A 21,338-nucleotide genomic window follows, 5' to 3' on the forward strand; every position below is an offset into this window, starting at 1 on the left:
TAGTTATAGTAAAAACGAGTCGCTTAATAGGCAAAAGCCGCTCTTTGCTTCATAAGCGCTGTAAAATACCAGGTTCTAGTACCAGGGACGTTACAATTTATACTGACCATCGACCTTTACAGTGGTTGTTTAGTTGTACAATCCTACCTCTAAGCTAGTTCGTTGGCGTCTTAGGCTGAGTGAGTACGAGTATGATATAAAATACAAGCCTGGTCGCGTAAATTGTAATGCAGATGGTCTCTTTAGACTTGTTTCAGATCCAAATCAAAGACAAGAGGTCATTAATTTAACTGTTACTCCAACCTATCAGGATTTCATTAAATTTCACTACATGAATCAGGACGTAATAATTTTTGAAAAAGAGAATAGTCCTCTCAGTAAAATAACAGATCCTATTGTTTTAATTTGGTCGCAAGATTTAGATGAATCTAACCCCTATTCTGATTTTGTGCGCTCAAATTTTGATATAACAAATCTCAATCCAAGCATCAATGGTATAGTAGAATTAAAAAATCAGAAGCAAATTCTTTATTTAATTTTTCCGCTAAATTTGCATTTTGATAGATTGGAATATAAAAATATTTTTGAAACGTTATTAAAGCTGAAACAAATTATTAAGGATAGCAATTTTGTATTAATACCTCCGGAAAAACACACCAATATAAAGAAACCACAATTGCACGAAATGGTTAAATTCATATTTCCTCAAAATAAAGTTAAAATCTATAATACCGCAAAAATCATTCCGAAAAATCAGGACGAAATTAAGAAAATTTTAGAAGAGAATCACGATAGCAAGCTAGCGGGACACTATGGTTTTCATAAGACGTATTCTAGAGTAAAGGAGAATTATTATTGGCCAAATATAAAATCGGATATTAGGAAGTACATAGAAACTTGCCATTCGTGTCAAATGAATAAAACGAATTTTAAACCGACGAAACAGCCCATGGAAATTACGACCACTTCTGAAGTTCCGTATGAAAGAATAGCCATTGATATTGTAGGACCATTGCCGCTTACCGAAAATGGCAATAAATACATTCTCACAATCCAGGACGATTTAACGAGATATTGCTTTGGTAAACCAATTCCTAACCACGAGTCTTTAACTATTGCTAGGGTTTTAACAGAATTATTTACAACTTTCGGAATTTCAAAAACATTTTTAACCAATCAGGGACCTGATTTCATGTCAGATTTAATTAAAGAATTAAGTAAAATATTTAAAACTAAACATTTAACCACAACACCATATCACCCGCAAACGAATGGTGCGCTTGAGCGTTATCATTTAACGCTTAAGGACTATTTAAAGCATTATATTAAATCAAATCAGGTAGATTGGGATGAATATGTCTCATTTGCAATATTCAGTTACAATGTCTCAATCCAGAAATCAACAAATTACACTCCGTATGAGCTTTTCTTTGGTCGTAAACCATACCTGCCTTCTTTAATAGTACAAGAACCTCAATTCCGATATACTTATGACGGCTATTTACAATCTTTACAGTATAGATTGAACACATCATTTAAAATAGCTCGGGATAATTTATTACAATCTAAAGTTAAAAGTAAAGAATATTATGATAAAAAAGCTAATCCAGTAAAATTCAAGGTAGACGATTTAGTATGCATTTATCAGAAATAAACAAAGGTCGGATTAAATAAGAAGTTAAGTCCCAATTTTAAAGGTCCATATAAAATAAATCGTGTTTTTCCTGATGGTACGGTAGAAATTCAAATAGGAAGTCAAAGTCGGAAGTACCATTCTAACTTCTTAAAACATTATGTTGCAGATGAAGTATCTGACAATACTGCAATTCCTAGCACTTCCAATTCCCATAATTAGTTACTATTTCATGAATACTCCCATACGCCATTCTAGTGGATTATTTTATAATAAGATTGGTGAGGCACAGATTTCTAATACGGAATTATCTCTGTTGGCACATAGGAGCATAAGATATTTGAAGGAAACTAGAGTTATATTAAAATCAAACTTCCAGAAAACACAAAATCTGTGTATTTTAGCTTTAAAATCTCTGTCAGAACATAATGAAACCAGTCTTAAATGTGACTAAATTTTACAATTGTTAGAATTAGAATTGCAGAGCATTGATAGGAAACATGAAATTTTATTTAATCTATTAGGTCAAAAGTTAAATAAAAGGAAAGAGCGAGGTTTGGTTAATGGAGCGTCGTATGTATTTAATTAGATTTTTGGGATGCCTGACGCTGATGATGCTCAATTCTATGCGAATAGCATAAGTATGCTCTTAAATGATAATAAAAAAACACAAAATATATTAAAATCCCAAGTTCAGGTAATTTCTAGTGCGATACGGAATTTCAATGAATCCTCTCGGACACTTAAAGTTAATGAAAACCTTTTAAATGAAAATATTAAATTAGTCAATGTGTTTGCTAGTGATACCAATTTGCATTTGCACCAGTTAAAAATTGAATCTTTAATTATCCAACAAATAGGGCTTTTGTCCGCCTTCACGTCTAAGGTATTACATGAATATAACGAAAATATAGAAGCCATTAATTTGGGCATTCATAATATAGTCTCACCCTTTATAATAACACCTAATGATTTATGTAAAGAATTGCAGCAATATAGCGGTGATCTCGAATTAATTTTAGAGCCAAAGTACGAAAACATGTGGATTTTTTTAAAATTATTGAAATTGCAAATAGTATTGGCCGATGAAATAATAGTTTATGTGTTGAAATTTCCACTGATCAAACAATCGGTATTTGATCTTTTCGATCTTATTTCGTTTCCGGTTCAACATGGAAACACTTCTTTATTATCCTATATTGAACCCAGATCTCCTTACCTTCTTCTATCCCAATCCAAAACCATATATTCGACCATGCATGTATTGTCAGATTGCGAGGAGTATTTAGAAGGAAAGTACTTGTGCACCAACATCCATGTCAGCAAAGTACTGGAGGAAGCGGCTTGCGAGATTCGATTATTGGCTCCATCAACTATGCGAATCCCTGATGACTGCATTGTGCGAACAATAAAGGCTGAAGATGAAATTTGGAAGTATATCGGTCATAATAGTTGGATTTATTCTCTACAGAAATCAACGACTGTTACTATTTTTTGTGGAGGGGATACAGACCACATGGAAGATGTCATTGTATATAAGAACGGTATATTTCAAATTCAAGGTCAATGCAAAGGTTATACGAGTCAATATCTTCTGGAACCAACGAAACTCATGGAGAAAAATATTACCTATATTGTTCCTGAAATTAATATAACTGAAGATGATTGTTGTATTCCTATTTCTGAATTTCACAAAACTAATCCGATGGTGTTAAAACCAATCCGTCTGTCAAGTGCAGATCAGTCTGATTTACGGTTTGCGAACAAGAAGCTGGAAGAAATTGACAAATTATTGGTAGATAGAGCAAGGGAACCGTTTATGATGACTCATACAAAATGGTATATTGTAGCAATGTATATCCTAGGAAGTTTTGTATTTCTGGTTGTCTGCACAAATTTCTGCCGTTGGTTGAGCAGTTGGAGAATTATGCAGCGAATTTTCTGTTCTACGAAGAGTTCAAATGCTGAAAGATCATTACCAGCCATCAAGAATTACGTTAATTGTACCTTTGATTCCGAAATCCGAAGGGAGTATCGAGAAGCTTCACGTGACCTCATAGTCTACAGGAGCGGAGGAGCTAACATATAGGAGCTACCGAAGAGGCTGCATACCTGGACGAGGACATTGTAGAGGCTGAGTTTAACAATTTGCCGTCTCAATCAACTCGCAGTTTTAATCAAGGCATAAAACACCGAAGAAGTACGACACCGTTATAAATTGTGGTTTGACCCCGTGTTTTTTTTTCTCTTCTTTTTACATACGTATATATATATTTGTGTGTATTAGTATGTATTATTTTGTTTAAGCTCATATTGCCATAATATTAAGTCGCTAGTATTAATATCAACAATGATAAAATAATATTTCATTCCATTGTAATCTCTATAATTAAGTATAATTTTAATAATGTGATGTTGAGTTATCTTTCATAGTTATGTAATTTCAGTTTTGTGTGTATACAGCTTATTATCTCTTTGTAACCAAAATCCGTAAAATTTAGTAATGTTCTATATTTTTATTTGAATATTAGATAGAATTTATAGTAGGGACACATATTTGAACTTGAAACTTTATGCGTGTGTGTAATTTTAAACTTAAGTTTCTTATATTTATGTAAATTCGATAATCAGCGTATTCTAGTAACAATTACTTACCTAGTACATAATGTAACCCAATTCATTGTTGTTTTAAGTCAGTTATCATGTTAAAAACTAACGTTTTTAAACTAATGGGGGGAGGTGTTGGAGGTCCCAACCATATGCTTCGCAAAATACTCTTTTTACCATGCTGTTCCTATTTCCTTGTCCTTAACCTTGGGTCCCTTCCTGTCATCAGTCCTAGTCCACTCAAGTACCCATAAATTACTACCTCTCGAAATCCACTTTCTTTCAATATTTTGTCCAATCCCTGTTCTTTTCCTCCACCCTCGTTAAATAGTTTCAATCAATAAGCATTTTTCTAAAAGGTTTCTTTTTCACGATTTTTACTCCGTCTCGTCAGAATTTATTCGCAACTCAACCGTGCTAGTTCATAAACTCGTTAGTTAACTGTTGTAAGATATTTGTGCGGAAATAAAATTAACTATTTAAAGTTAATCCCGAATTATCTGAATCCGGTTTTCCAACACAATTGTTTTTATTTTTCTCAAGAAAAGTACTCTAAAATACTTTCTGAATTGGTTTCTGTTAAAACTAAGTGTAACACACCTTTGGATTACAGACGATTAAAATGTTTTGACGTTTTAAAAATTAATGATGAAAGGAAATTAATTGTACCATTAAAATCAGGGGAAACGAATATACAGTATTATGTTACCAATGAAAAATTGTTCAGTATACTACACGAAACTCACGCCAGAATAGGCCACGGAGGAAGAACACGTATGCTTAGAATGTATTATGTGTTTTAAATTCTTGGTCTCTCCTCTCAGAAACAGAGGCGAAAAAGTTTCGTGACCCTTGTGACGTTTTATAGCGACTGAATTACGGAGAAGAAAATATAAATCTCCGACATGTTTAACATTCACCATTAGTGCATGGTGAATGTCGACATTCACCGGTGTAAGTCCGACATAAGGGTATTGAGCAAATATTTCGGACATACACCAAGCGACTATGTGAATGTCGACATTCACCAGATTTCGGTCTCTCACCGTAACATATACACGTCGAACGCAGGGCAAATGGTACTATTATACATTTTACGTAAAACCAGGAAGGATTATATTTTTATTCGTCAAAAAGACTAACAATTCGTCTCTGAATATGTTATTCTTACTAAAGGCTTGAAAATTGTGAAAAAACAATAAAATACATAAACAAGAAAAATTGAAAATAACAAGAATAAACAAGAAAAATAAGAAAATAGTTTACAAAATTTCAAGCTATGTATGTGTGATATGTTTCAAAGCACGGTACCACACAAAGTACGACTTCACAGGGAGTACACCAAAATCTTGTTTCCTTACGTTTTTCATTTTCTGAGCAGACGGCACATCTTCGGAGAGGATTTGATTTTGATGGAGCTCCCTCCATATGAAATACATAGCGGTCGTATTGGTAATATAAAGGGAACATACCATCAAATAATATTCTTATTACATTTTATCGAGATTTCGAGTTTTTATAGTGAATGGTAATTTTTTATTTTACACGACGAGTATACATGTCAAACGCACCGCAGTAGAGATTGGTCCGACGTGTATACACGTCGAACGCACTCAACTAGTTAAATACCGCGGTTGCTCTCAGCTACCGAAAGTCTTGACCACTCGATCCACTCGTCCCGCCTAACGACTTCCGCAGACCGCTTCAATTTGTGGTCAGGACCAGCCACACTTCGTAAGTCGCGAGGCTCACTTCACATCGCAACAATGTTATATTTTATTAATAGGTAAGGGACAAACCAATTATTTTTTATTAACTTAAACAAATTCGATTCACTCGTTCTTGTCATTTGTTACGAAGATGTAAAACAACAAATTCGCACATTTTGAAGAAAAAATAACATTTCTATTCATCAAAAGAAGTTTTAAATCTAATGAGTAACTAATGTATTAATTCCTGTCTATTTTAAATTCACAAAATATGTAGAAATAATATAAATCGGACTCACTCATTGTTTAAAAGAAGTCTTACTTCGGTGAAAATATATCTCCGTAACTAGGTCGTTCCACCAACCTTGATCTTCCGGAAAAGAAAATATACATCGCATAATAAGTGTTGTCGCTGCTAGGTTAATGAACTCACTGTACAACCAACATTTTTGTAATGGATAACGTTGTTCAGTGTCGTCTCAGCTGTATATTTATTCTTTACAACGTTTCAATAACAGAGATATACTCTGTTATATTTCTGTAAAGTCCTCTAAAAGGAAAATTCACGTGAAAGAACAGGACGATAGTATGAACAATTTAGGGATGACCTGATGGTCTGTCATCGGAGTTTTCCAAACATCACAGTAGGTATATGTGCTTTTACGTGACATAAATATAAACATCTGGAGTGCAAATGGGATCGGACGGTTGTACGTAGATTTCTAATAATCAACTGCTTTTTATATTCTTGTAACTTTATTTCGAAACGTAATGTTTTCAAACAAAATCGTTCGTACAAAAAAGTTACCAATCAGTTACATATGATTATATAATTTCGGAACCTTCTTTTATTTTCCCCCTTATTTTCTTACTGCTGCCTAATTACATCTAAAGCAAATGTGTCCGAAACAGTTTCCCCATAGCTATAATTACTTTTTAATTCTGGATGATGTGGTAGAGCGTATCGTAGTTTGTCCCAGAATGACGGGTCTCCCCACTTTATGTATGTGTGCATGTTTAAGTACGCCTTAAGATCTGGGTCGAAGTCATCAGTGATATTGATTTCACCATACAGAATTAAAATCACTCTTGTTCTACCTTCACTGAGAGCCTGACAGTGTGCTGCTTTGAATTCCATCCGTCCCCAAACGCTATTTATAAAATTAGTTGACAATACTACTATCGTCCGTCTTGAATTTTCGACAGAACGAGCAATTTGGGTTGGTATGTATTCCCCAGCCAGCCACTCACGAAAGTGCACACACAGTTTGAAAGGTCTAGGGCCGTCTTCCAACTTTTTAATAAGCTCATTTACAACAAAATCTTCATCATGATGTGAATAACTGATAAACGCATCATACAACTTATTCTTATCTAATTCATTTTCTGTTACCAGCCATAAGTAGAACTCGTGAGCATACAACCATACCTTGATCTCTCGTTGGTATCGATAATATAGTGCTATTGCAGTACTAATGATTAATGCAGTAATAATAACAGCGAAACTTACACCTACTATCAATATCATAACGTTGTTTGGACAAACATCTTCCATTCTTATTTTTAGTATAGGAACTTTGATATCTGTACATTCGATCAATGATAAATTCAAAATTCGCTTAGAAGTTTGTGACTGGATGAAGTCTACGAAATCCCTTGAGTCGCAATCACATGTCCATGGGTTACCATGTAGTGTAAGCGTCTTTAGCGTCGTGGAGTTTCTTAAATATTGTATAACTTCTGATTTCAATCTTTTAATGCTGTTATTATGCAGTTCCAAAACCTGAAAACGTTCCATATCAAACTGTTTGATTCTGAACTTACATGTACATATAAGTAGCATATTGTATAGTTAAAACTATTAATTCGTTAAAAAGTTCATAAAAACGTGTGAAAAGATCTACATCAGCAGAGTTACTTTAGTTATCTTATTGTTAGATGTAGAAAATACTTTATAATCATATTTCAGATATGATAAAAGTAAGCAAGAAGAGGAAAGTCGCAGATAGAGTGAGATCCACAAAGAATGTGAAGCACGTGCGGAAACTGTAGGATACGAATAATTAGTTTGAATGTCAATTGTGTTGATTTTAAAACAATGTTTGCTATTTAGAATCTGCACTGTGGCGTTATATTAGCTTGTTATATTGGAACAGATATAGTTCAGTGGAGAACTGAAATGATAATAGTAACAAACGTCCTCTTCTGTCTACTGAATGCTAAAATTATTTAAAGCATTAGTAAAGCATTAGTAAGTTTAAAGTATACTCTGGTCGCTTAAAGGTCCTCAGTGTCTTTGTTAGTTTTTTCTGGGAACGTACGTTAATATAATCGTGACAAATATTAGCATAAATATGCTCATATATAACAATTTCACGTGCATAATAACTAAAATTCAAATTTCCACAGAAACAAATACTTTACATACCTCCACATTCAATGGCAATTCCTTCACAGATACATCGCTGATGTTGTTGTTCGCAAGACGTAATTTCGTTAAAAGCGGAATTCCAATAGATTGATTTATTTCGCTACGATAATAAGCAATACCATTCATATTCGTTGGTACTGCCGTTAAATTTTTGTAAGAGCAATCGATTAAAAATACTTCCTTGTTTGGTATTTTCCAACAAGAACACTTGGTTGGACATGCTTCTGATTTTGGACATTTAAAGGTTTTCCATTGTAATTTGCTCACAACTGTACCATTCGTCCACTCTGGTCCATTACACGTTAAGTTTTCTGGCATTATATGAACAAATTGTTGAAAAGCAGGGCGCATTTTTTCGTCCAAGTAATAAAGAAAGTCATACAAATTGCAGTCACATATTATAGGATTATTAGCGACTAATATTTCTATGTGTCCTTTTATTGCTTTATAATTCCCCGTTTCCTCCTTTGTGTTGAGCTGAATGTGTTGGATTTTGTTATGTCGTAGATCCAATGTAATATTACTTTGCATAAATATCAAATCTCTAGTCTAAAAAAGACATATAATACAGAAACTTGAAACACAGAAATACGATACAGGAACTTGAAACAAATAAATAGAATAAAATTGAACACACAAAGCAACGAATAAATATCGTAGAAAATCGACCAAAATATTTATTAAAGCCGCATCTGCGACAGGCATCCACAACCTCCAATTTTGCGATTAAGAATTGAATGTTCTTGTTATACAGGATATTTGAATACGTTACGAAAGAGAACTATCTCTAGCTTGTTAACTGAATGATTGTTAATTTTGTAATTGAAAATTTAATAGAAATTTTTAGATTGTGTAGGATGGATTTTCGCAAAGGATAATCGCAAAGGAAACTTCTCAAAGGATTCTGTGGAAAACACAAATAACAACATTTATTCATATTTGGTTTTATACAGCACAAACATAAAATTCCAAAATTGTCCATAAAGTATATAATTTTACAAGTACAATTTTCAAACATAAAAAAATGGATCGGACGGAAACGTCGCTTTCGGAATTTACAATAACTTTGGACAATTTAAACTAGAGGCGTCCGGGAGATTCTTCCGTCTATTCCCTGGAAGGCGACCGGCGGATAATCCAGCCGTTCTTTCCATTCCGAGAGCGGCTAGGATAGAATTCCCGTACTGTTCTCATTCGTAAGCGACCGGTGGAAAGTTGCAGCCGTTCTCTCCTACGACCAAAAATTTATCAGGCGACCGGCGGCAAGTTCCTGCCGTTCTCTCCCGAAAATGCAATAGACTGGGCGACCGGCGGCGAGTTCCTGCCGTTTTCTCCATACAATCAGGGTGGCTAGTTAAGAGCCCCCGTACTCACCCGTGACTCTAAAAGGCAACCGTGATATTTACTTCGTTCTCTTACTTCCGTTCTTCAGCAAAGAACGGAAAAACCTCGCAGACGCCTCTAGTATAAATTTCGAAAATTATTAAGTTGTAAAGTTCGAGCAACAAAAACTATGTTACATAAATTCTTTTATGATTGCATAACATGCAACTTAAAAATTTGGAAATTTGATTTGGAAATTTGTAGTATTGCTTTTGTAAGAGTCTACTTTTATATGAATAAATGTATTATTTATTTTCTCCAGAAATTTCTCAGTGTCGTTCTTGAGCTATTCTACAACGAACAATCCTATATTACAATGTTGGCGCCAAACGTAAGAGCAGTCCTCAAGACTCCTACTGCTCGGATGTCCAGGACTTCTTCGACACTGAACTCCAGGACACCATCTCTAAACTCTAAAATTTCACTCTAGGGAGACTCCTTTTTCTTTCCTAGTCCAACTATCTACATCCTAACTTTCAAAATTATTGGATTTGTTGAACGCAAGGCAACCTGTCGAGCGTGGCAGGTTTCCGAAATGTACTGCACGTTTCGATGGGCCTACGACTATAGAAAAGTCCGCGCGGTCACATCGACAATTTCTATTTTTTAAAAAGATTGAAAATATTACCGACGAGAACGCTTTAAGAAGTCTATCCCTTTTATTAAAAGGAAAGGTGTTCAAAAATGACATTTTATCGTGGCAAAAGGCGATCGAATTATTAAGATCTACGTTCGCCCCATAACAATCAGTGTATCAGGTATATACAAAGCTGTTCCGATCAACGCAAAAAGACAACATCCCGATGGACGAATTCGTCAATAGAAACGCGCTTTACTCGCGGAACTAACGGAACCACACAGAGAAGAAGTTCAATTTATGAGCTTTTAAGTTCATCACTACATTCCAAAATCCCGCGAGAGACAGTTTCTAATTTCCAGGATTTAATCAAGCAGGTTCGAGAAATTGAAGGCTGAGAAAAAGAAACCAGAAACTTCTGTGCAGTGGAACATGTACTCGTGGCTCCATACCTGAAGGATTGTGGCCACTGCAACACTTGTAGACGTTTCAGGCACACAAGCATCCACTGCAGCCAGTGTCGATTCCAGGCTACTTCGACGTCCAATGGAAATACCCTGCGACCACCACCAGAAGTAGAAAAGACCGAGCCATAACGCGTACAAACAGCGATACACTATTATAGTTGTAGAACAGCTGGACTTATAAGGAGTACATGTCTCAACTGCTCGAAAAATACTAACAAAAGTCTAAATTAAGCTGCTTTCTACTTTGTTAATACGGCGACGATACTGTCTCCTCGTCTCGCCGTTCAGCTATCTGTTGCTGGCGAGTAGGGTCATGCATTCTTGGACTCTGCCGCAATATGCTCCATAGTAAGTCAAATTTTGTATGACTTGCTTAAAAAGAAGGGCATCAAATTCGAACACAAGAAGATGCAAATTGTACTAGCGGACTACTTTTATCGAATTTCCAGAAAACAAAAATAACCGGACTCTGCTGAGGATGGATTTCCAAAACTGAAAATTCGTTCATATACCGGAGACTAACTTTGAATTTATTGAAGAGTCAGAAATTGGGGAAATAATTTCGGACAAGGGACAGGAAGAGAAGCAAGATGCGGTTAACGCAATGGATTGGAAGGAAATCTAAGAACTGGCGAAATCTTCGCCATCGTTATTAAGCTCGATACAAGATGACCACACCACCCTCGATCTATACCTCGAAAGTACCCCAGAGGAGCCGATGCAAATTTTCATTGAAAAAGTTTGAACCGAATGACCTGACTTCGACAAATTGCTCAATAAATGTCTTCGATCCTTCGAGAAATTGTCGACTACTTGCGATCCTACGTCAAGTGTCAATGACACAAAGCCAGTAATCTCAAACCAGTCAGTTTGGTACAAACACTGGTTATGTATTAGAGACTCGAAGTACTGTCAATAGATCTTTTCGGACCTCTGTCAACCACCAAGAGACAATATCACTTGATGCTCATGGTTAAAGACGTAGCTTCCCGTTGATTTGTGTTTTCACTGCAGCAAGCTACAGTCGAATCATGTACCCAAGTGTTAATTAACGAGATTATGCTGTAATATGAGATGCTTTGAAGAATTGTAAGCGATAATGGAATACAATTTATCAGCGGCGTCATGAAGTAGGTCACACTCCGTTTCGAGATTCAACAGAACTTCGCATCAGTATACCACCCTGAAGCCAATCCGGTGGAACGCAAAAACCGTGACTTCAAGACTCAATTGGATATCTACGTGGGAACAGATTATACAACCTGGGACGAGAAGCTACCAACGATCTAGAAGCTACTAGACGCTTTTAATGAAGTCCGAGCACCAAAAGTTATGTTCCCTAAATTCTTCTATGATTATATAACATGAAACTTAGAAATTTGTAAATCTGATTTGGAACTTTGTGGTTTTGATTTTGTAAGAGCCTATGTACATTTATAAGAATAAATGTATTATTTTTTTTGTTCAGAAATTTCTCAGTGTCCTCCTTGAGTTAACCTGCAACGGAGAATCCTATCCTACAATATCATTTATTTAATTTTAACGTTTGATGAGCATTATTTCGTACCGAATTATTTAGTAAAGTAGTTATTTTAATTATTCTTAAATTATTCCTATTCTTATACTTTAATTATAAGGTAGTTACTTTAGTTATTTAATTATTCTTTCTTTTATAACTTACCGACATCTGAGGTATGTTGTTGTAACTGAGATTCAATACACGCAGATGTGGTTTGAATGAAAACCAGTAGTGAGATTTTCCCGAGATATCCTGTGCTATATGTATCACCCCGAGAGTAGGTACGTCGTCAAGAGATGCTTCGTCAAAAGTGCGGTTTGGAAATATTTCCTCTCCTTCGAAACTTGTTACCGGCGACAACGTGCGAAGAATAAAAATTACATCTTCAAATACTTGTAACTGATTCCGTTCCATATTTAAAACTCTCAATGATTTTAAGTTTTCAAACAGGGTTCTGTAATTTTTACAATAAGATAAATTTGTTGTAAATAAAATCGGAATACTAAATTATTATAGAAAAAAGTTAGTTGTTTTATTTAAAAATATTTTTTTTTTTTTTTTTTAATTCATGTTTATAGTCGCATCAACCACTGTTTGGGTTATTAGCGACTTACAAGGAAAGGCACGCAAGTGTCCCCCTCCGATTTTGATGAAACTTCGTAAGTTTGTTAAGCAGGCAAAAATAAGGGACACGTATTTTTTTTTATCGGCTGAGACGCGGGTTTTAGGGGTGAAACGAGCCCTTAAAGTTTCGACCCCTTTTGGCTGTCTCGAAAACCATACGAGATACATTAAAACTTCTAATAGAAAAGTTGTATGGTTTCTTGCGTATAATAACAGGATGTTAACAAATTTTGCAAAATACAATTTGTTTATAACAAAAAAATTTTTCATAACCTTATTTTACAATTTATTCAAATTTGTATAATGACAAAAAGTGTAGAGAATTTTATTGCAAATCCATTGGTATATATATATATATACGATATTACCTCCTACAATTCCTCAGATTTTTATCATAAAGGTTCGCGCGCGCGCCCGCATGAATCATATCGGACGATATTACACAGTCAGTCAACATTATTTATAAGCATAAATAAAAAACAATTATATTTGCGTTATACATAACTGTTAATTTTATTAAATTTGTATTACAAAACATTTATTGTTAAAGTACATAGGTATTCTATGTAATGTCAATTTTATAGGTAACGAATAGTTCGAATTCGTGGCAATAATGGTATTCTTCGAAAAAAATGTTTCAAACACAACGGTTTCCGACATTAAATATATGTAATAATTGGTACGTCACGGCATATGTATATGGCATAGTGGTCCATTATGTGATGCATAGCAAAATTCTACTGTATTTGGAAAATGAGGTGGTTTTGACGATATGAATCCACTTTTATATCATAAAATGAAATTTTCAAATCCTGGTGAAGAAAACAGATTATGAACAAGTCATTGTAGTTTTAGAATGCTAGCTCGTGTGTGGAGATTAATGTCATTGCAACTATGTCCGAAAAGCGACAAACAAGATTTTTCCATACGCAAAATCCGTACACGTATAATAGTTGTAAATATTTTGTAGTTCCAGTTAGAATCATAAATAACATTATTTCTTTATTTATCGGAATAGCTTCGTCAACCCTACGACAACAATGCGCGCCCCAAGAATCTAATAATAGAGCTGTTTTGTTGTTTGTATTTGGAGAATAAACTTCTGTTAACCAGGTTTTAAAATTTTCTTTTGTAAGTTTTCCGGATGTCGATGCCATAACAAAAATATTCATCGCCTTGAATATGGTCTGCTGTAATCGAGGTTCAAATACTCCATGGTATAAAGTAGATACATATCGTCAAGACCTCATTTTCAAAATCCCGTATTTTGCTATGCATCACATAATGAACCACTATGCCACATATGTAGTAACGCAGCAATTATTTCATGTGCATGGTGCATCGAAAACCGTTTGAATCATTTCTAATAAAATTAACATATAGAATACCTCTGTACTTTAACGATAAATGTTAATTATAACGCAAATGTAATTGTTTCTCATTTATGCTTATAAATAATATTGACTGACAGTGTAATATCGTCCGATATGATCCGGTTTAGTATCATGCGGGCGCGCGCGCGAACCTTTATGATAAAAATCTGAGGAATTGTAGGAGGTAATATCGTATATATATATATATACCAATGGATTTGCAATAAAATTCTCTACACTTTTTGTCATTATACAAATTTGAATAAATTGTAAAATAAGGTTATGAAAAATTTTTTTGTTATAAACAAATTGTATTTTGCAAAATTTGTTAACATCCTGTTATTATACGCAAGAAACCATACAACTTTTCTATTAGAAGTTTTAATGTATCTCGTATGGTTTTCGAGACAGCCAAAAGGGGTCGAAACTTTAAGGGCTCGTTTCACCCCTAAAACCCGCGTCTCAGCCGATAAAAAAAAATACGTGTCCCTTATTTTTGCCTGCTTAACAAACTTACGAAGTTTCATCAAAATCGGAGGGGGACACTTGCGTACCTTTCCTTGTTAGTACTTCAGTTTACAGTTTGTTATACAGTTTGGTGTCCTTCAAAAAGTTGAGTAGGTTCTGTGTAGTTTTATCATCCTTCAGATTGTCATTCCATGCGGGTTTTATGTCGTATTTCTGTCTGTCGGCAGCATACTTTGCGCATTGGATGATAAGGTGGTCCACCGTTACACTGACCTTACAAAGGTCGCAGATTGGGGGTTCTTCTTTGGTGAGGAGGTACTGGTGTGTGATTCTTGTGTGGCCAATTGTAATTCTTGTAATGACAACTTGGTCACGTCTTTGCAAGGAGCTGGTGATAATTTTTTTATAAAAATGACCTTTTATTGTTGTTAGTCTAGGTTTACATTGCATAATCCATGTGTTGTTCCAGTTCTCTTCCAATTTCTGTTTGGCATTAAGGAAGGGTATTTCGGGAGACGGGTGATTTGTGTAGTGATCAGACATAGAAGAGTTCGCTGCTTCTTTGGCTAGTTTATCCACTATATCGGTTCCCGTGATGCCTACATGTGAAGGAATCCAGACTATTGTACAATAATTTTATTGTTTCTTTGTGTTGATTGAGTATAGGCTAGTTGGCATTCTTGTATGAGGGTATCGTTTGTCCATTGATTTTGGATTGTGGAGATGGCGGTTAGAGAATCGCAGGAGATAGCAAAATTTTTATTTTGTTCGGTAGTAGTGAGTTCGATGGCATGTTTGAGTGCGGTGATTTCGCAGTCAAATATGGTTGAATTTGGATGAAGTTTGTTACTTATTGTTACTTGTTCGTTAATTATGGCGTACCCGGAACCATTTGCAGTTTTTGAACCATCGCACAGTGGCAAAAAACGGCGAAAATGTGGACAAAAGTTAAAAAATGAAATCGTCAATTCTTGAAATCCGTTTAATGGAACTAGTTTATAAAGAATCTGTGCATACTGTTTTCACAGTTTTAATGACTTTATTATTACCATTTCGAAGATATGAGCCTCCAAAGTTGAACCTTTTTTAAAGTCAATTTTTCCGGGTAAAGTTTAACATAATGTTGTTAATTATTTTTTAAATATTATGTTCATCCACTATTATCGGCTGTTTATATGATACTTTAACATTATAAATATGTAAGTTGCACAACAAAATGTTTATTTTTAACAGTGATATAGAAAGACATATAAACCATAGTCATATTTAATGTTTGTGTAAGGTAAAAGTTGTGATCTTCACCTCGGTTCACCTACCAAATAGGCTTAAATGAAAGCTGGAAGCTTCCCGAACAAGGATCTATAACAATATCTTGCGGTAATTTGCGGTCTTATGAGTTATTCCCATTTTTGTTCATACGCGCACCCTATTAACGCGCGCGACAACAGCAGTCCCGGACGTTTCACAGTTAACAAAGTTTAACATAATACTGCTTAATTATTATTTAACTATTATATTCATCCACTTTTATTGGAATTTTTTATGGTACTTTAGTATAATAATTATATAGGTTGCACATCAAAAGGTTTATCTTTAACACAGATATAAACTGTAAAAGGAGATATAAACCATAAACGTACTTAATGTTTATGTAAGGGAAAAGTTGTGAACTCCACCTCGGTTCACCTACCAAATAGGCTTAAATGATAGCTGGAAGCTTCCCGAACAAACATCTGTAACGATATCTTGTGGTAATTTGCGGTTTTCTGAGTTATTCACATTTATGTTCACGCTCGCGCCCTATTATCATACGTGACAACAGCGGTTTCGGACGTTACTCAAATATATCGTCGCTAACCTTTGCAAAATGTCTTGTTTTGTAGGTGAGATTTCAATATCCACACCCATATATATATATATTATATATTAAATATTTAAACATTGTTAAAAAATTAAAAAAATAAAAATTTATTTGCAATTTCTGATAATAAAAAATGAATTTGCTAATGAAAAAAATATTATTATGATAGTTAAAACATTCAAGTTTAAAATGCAAAAAGATTTAATTAGTTTCGATAAATAGTTTCCGAGATAAAAATTCATACGTACTAATTAACTAACCGTATTAGTTAACTAACAAATCAAAATTCGATTTTTAACACAAAAAATTAATTTGTAACACTAATATAATCATTTTATCGAAAAACATTTAAATAATTTATCTCAGAATCGAAGATATTAATTTTATCCACGTTTTCGCCGTTTTTCGCCGCTGTGCATCGGTATATATGTGCGAATGATTTGAGTAAGAGTTTTTAAGCTCTTGGAATATTGTCTTCAGAAAATTTTGATTTGTTTTTGTCTTATTGTATTGGAGCATAGTTAGATTGGTTTTGATGTCCGGAATGAGCCAAGGAGGAGTGGTATGGACTGCTTTATGTGTTGTGGTCTGAATTTTCATGTCATGTTCTTTTAAGAGGTTCCTTAATCTTTGATAGAAAAGAAGGTGGTATTTCTTCTTTTGTTGTAAGGGTTGATTTTGTTTGAAGATGGCCTGGTGCACGGGGTTTTGTGGAGTGGAGGCGATTTTGGTTGCAAATTTTATGGTTAGTAATTTTCTTCTAATATGTAGCGGTGGTTCTGTTGCTTCGCTGAGGATACCATTAATCGGATTGGTTCGGTAGGCACCAGTTGCTATTCTTAGTGCGTTATTATGAATGACATCTAATTTTTTCAGTACACTAGTATTTGCGGAGTTGAAGATAATTGATCCATAATCTAATTTCGATCTGATTATTGCTTTGTATGTTAACAATAGGATGTTTAGATCAGCTCCCCAGTTGTTTGCTGCTATTGTTTTGAGGATATTTAGGCGTTGAAAACAGTCGGCTTTTAGTTTAGTAATATGGTGGTTCCATGTCAGTCGTGAGTCAAAGGTTAAACCTAGTAGTTTTATAGAAGATGTTTCAGGAAGAGTCTGATTGTTGAGTGTTAGTTGGATTTTTATCGGGCGTTGCATTCTATTAAAGACAATTATTTTTTATTTAGAAGTAGAGAGTTTGAACCCTGACGTAAGACACCAGTTCTGAAGCTTGTCTAAAATTTCCTGGAGTAGCACTTGAGAAGTTAGTGGGTTTCTCCCTTTGCATATTATTGTTAGGTCATCTGCAAATAGTAAGCCTAAGGCTGGGCTTATTATGTTCTTCAGAATGTCATTGATGGCAATTAGGAATAAGGTGACACTTAGGACGGAGCCCTGGGGAACTCCATTTTCTACTACTTTTGTGGAGGAAAGGGTGTTATTGACTCTTACTCGGATTGTTCTGATAGCCAGAAAGTTTTTTATGAAATTATATATGTTTCCCTTCACCCCCTGATTTTGAAGGATTCTTAGAATACGATTTCTCCAGACCATGTCATAAGCCTTTTCTATATCAAGGCATACTGCAATTGCATGTTGTTTGTTAGCAAAGGTGTCAAGTATTATCGTCTCTAGGTTAATAAGGTGATCGTAGGTTGAGTGGAATTGTCGAAAACCGCTTTGGTGTTTAGAGATTAATGAATTGACTTCCAGGAACCACCTGAGTCTTAGGTTGACGATTTTCTCCATTAACTTGCACATTGTATTAGTTAAAGCTATTGGCCGATAGTTGTTTGTGTCTAGTGGGGTTTTGCCGGGTTTTAGAATAGGGACAATTAAAGCTTCCCTCCATCTAGAGGGAAAGATGTTGTGTAACCAAATGCAGTTAAAAATTGATAACAGGTATTCAAGAGCAACATCAGGCAAATTAGTTAGGAAACAATTTGGGATTTCGTCAGGACCAGGGCTAGTGTTTTTGCATCTATTCAAGATATATCGAAGTTCGTTAAGTTGTAGCGGAACGTTTAGAGGGGATAGTTCTGTGGCGGACCGCCGCCGAAAATTCTGGACGCGCGCGAACGCTCGCTTTGCGGCACGAGCGTGAAAGAATATTCGCGAACGTTCGCTGTGCGGCGCGAGCGCGCTAGAACATTCGCGACGAGGCGTGTGCGACGAGGCGCGCGTTAGAACGTTCGCGAAAAACAATTGAGTATATAAGTCGGCCGGTTCGCGAATCGATTAAGTTAGTCGATGTCCAGCTCGCACACCGAACACTCCAAAAGTCAACGCGCGTTTCCATTTCTGTACAAAGTCCAATTTTACAGTTTGTAGTTATAGTTCCTAGTTCATAGTTAATTACTTTAGTCTGTAAATAGTTGAACGTTTATTTTAATAAAATAGTTAAGTTATTTAATCCGCGTAATTAATCCACGCAATCACTTCAGTTCTGTTGTGACTTGCACTGCTCCTGAGGGTTGTGATGAGTTGATGTCCATTTCTTGTTTGTAGATTCGGAACTCTTTCGTGTAGTTATTGTCGCTCGAATTTTTTTGGAATGTAGTTGCTAACTCTTCAGAAATTTCGTTTAGATTAGTAGTGGTTGTGTTATCTTCTTTAATTATGGCAGAGATCGTGAACTGGCCGTGAGATTTTTTAAACGCATTTATCCTTTTCCAGATTATGGGCAGTGGGGTGTGTGGATTAAATGATGAGACGTATTCTTCCCACGCTTGCCTTTTGCTAGTCTTGATGGTTTTACGGGATATGGCTCTAAGTTTTTTGAAATTAATAAGGTTTTCATGTGTTTTATGTTTTTTGTATCTATTGAATGCGTGTTTGCAGTTTGCAATAGCTTTGGAGCATTCCTCGTTCCACCATGGATTAAATTTGATTTTAGAGTTGGGAAGGGTTTTTGTTGTCGGAATAGCTAGGTTGGCAGCGTTAATGATAGATTGCGTGAAAACCTCAAGTGCTACATTTAATGTTTCTGTGTTATTTGGATCTAATTTGATAAATTGGGGAGCTGATTTAGTCATTGATTCTCGAAATATTTCCCAGTTGGCTTTATTGATTTTCTACCTTGGAGGTCTGGTGGGCCCACTTCTTGTGTCAGTGTTGTATGTTATCTTTATAGGGAAGTGATCACTATCATACAAGTCATTGAGGACACACCATGTAGTATTTTGCGTAATTAATGGACTGCACATCGATAAATCAATTGCACTGGAACTGCCAGTTGCGATGCCAAAGTGGGTTTGTTTGTTAGTATTTAAAAGATTGAGGTTGGTTGAGTCTATTATTCTTTCGATGATAGAACCTCGTGCATCAGTCTTATGGGATCCCCGCAGGATGTTGTGGCTATTAAAATCGCCTAGAATGATGTGTGGTTTAGATATTTGATTAATTAAATGGGTTAATTCTGTCTCATCTATGCGTTGGCTGTTTGGTATGTATATGTTGCCTATGTATAGGCTCGTAGAAAGTTCGATTTTAACGACAATGGCTTCGAGATTGGTAGCAATCACTACTTCTTGGCTGTGGATACTGTTTTTGACGAGAGTGGCTACACCTCCACTCGCATGTGCCGAGATACGATTTTTATAAAGGGTCTTGTACGATTTGATACTGCCAGAACTTTGGTCCTTGAAATTGGTTTCTTGTAAGCATATTATATCAGGTTGGAGATCGTTGGTTAATAATTGTAGGTACTCAAGGCGGCTGTAGAATCCATTAAGGTTCCATTGGATAATTTGAAGGGGCATCGTATGTAGTTGGTTGTATGTTACTAGGGATCAGACTTTGGTTTGGAGGAATCGAGGGGCTTTCATTGGTGAGGATAGTTTGTAGAGAGATAGATGATAAGTTGTCATCTTCCAGTTTTTTGATTAGGCGGTGGAGTCTATTTTTCATTCTTTGGTCGTGTATTAGCAAGTGGGTTGTTTTGAGCATACTGATTAAGTTAACCATGTCAGAAGTGTAGTCTTTTGCAATTTCATATGGATTTTCGTTACCGATAGTGTTTTCTAGAAGACTCTTAAATTGGGTAAAGTTGAGATTGAATTTGTTTACAGGGTCTTCCAAAAAGGGTTTGATTGGTCCTATTATGTCATCTAGTTGGTCAATAAGACCAACTAGATGGAGGATAGGGGTCTTTTGTTGCGGGGAAATTGGAGATTGATTTCATCATGTAATGGGTTAGTAAGTGAAGTTGAGTCGGTTGAGGATAAGTATGTGGCACTAGAATTGATGTCCTCGTATTTTTTGTCTTCTAAATTTTCAGTCTGGCTTCCGTGTCAGGGCAATATCGTGTTTTGGGCGTTAGTGGAGCAAAGAGTTTGTATTGGGCTATTGCATGCGTGGCTGTAAGCTAAGTCCACATCTTTTGGCAGGTTGGTGGTTGTAAGTTGTACTGTATTGTTGCATTGCTTAGCAATATAGCCTTCTTCCTTACACAAGAAGCATGTGACTTTATCGGTGGATGCGAAGATTCTATACTGTGTACTGTCATGAGTAATAATAAAAGATGCTGGGATGTTTTGGACATCATCAGGATTAATATAGATCTGTCTTCTAAAACTCATGATGTGAGAAAAACCGGGTTCTTGTAGTCCTACTCGAAGAAAGGTGAGTTTCGATGTTAGCCTGATATTGTGATCTCTTAGAAATTTCTCAATGTAATCGTGAGGT

At 35.4% G+C, this 21,338-nt stretch overlaps 1 protein-coding gene across 1 annotated transcript in view; it reads right to left on the reverse strand.

The window, feature by feature from the left end:
- Positions 1-6,692: 6,692 nt before the first annotated feature.
- LOC100879391 (uncharacterized) overlaps positions 6,693-21,338 on the reverse strand; it is a 34,862-nt gene continuing 20,216 nt past the window's right edge. The window contains exons 4-6 of the mRNA XM_076540558.1: positions 12,489-12,780; positions 8,378-8,929; positions 6,693-7,732 (exon numbers count right to left, since the gene is read on the reverse strand). Coding sequence (XP_076396673.1) covers positions 6,818-7,732; positions 8,378-8,929; positions 12,489-12,780 — 1,759 coding nt within the window. The 3' untranslated portion in view covers positions 6,693-6,817. The remainder of the gene's footprint in view (positions 7,733-8,377; positions 8,930-12,488; positions 12,781-21,338) is intronic.

Source organism: Megachile rotundata, chromosome 15 (genome assembly GCF_050947335.1).
Source record: "Megachile rotundata isolate GNS110a chromosome 15, iyMegRotu1, whole genome shotgun sequence".
Lineage (NCBI taxonomy): Eukaryota > Metazoa > Arthropoda > Insecta > Hymenoptera > Megachilidae > Megachile > Megachile rotundata.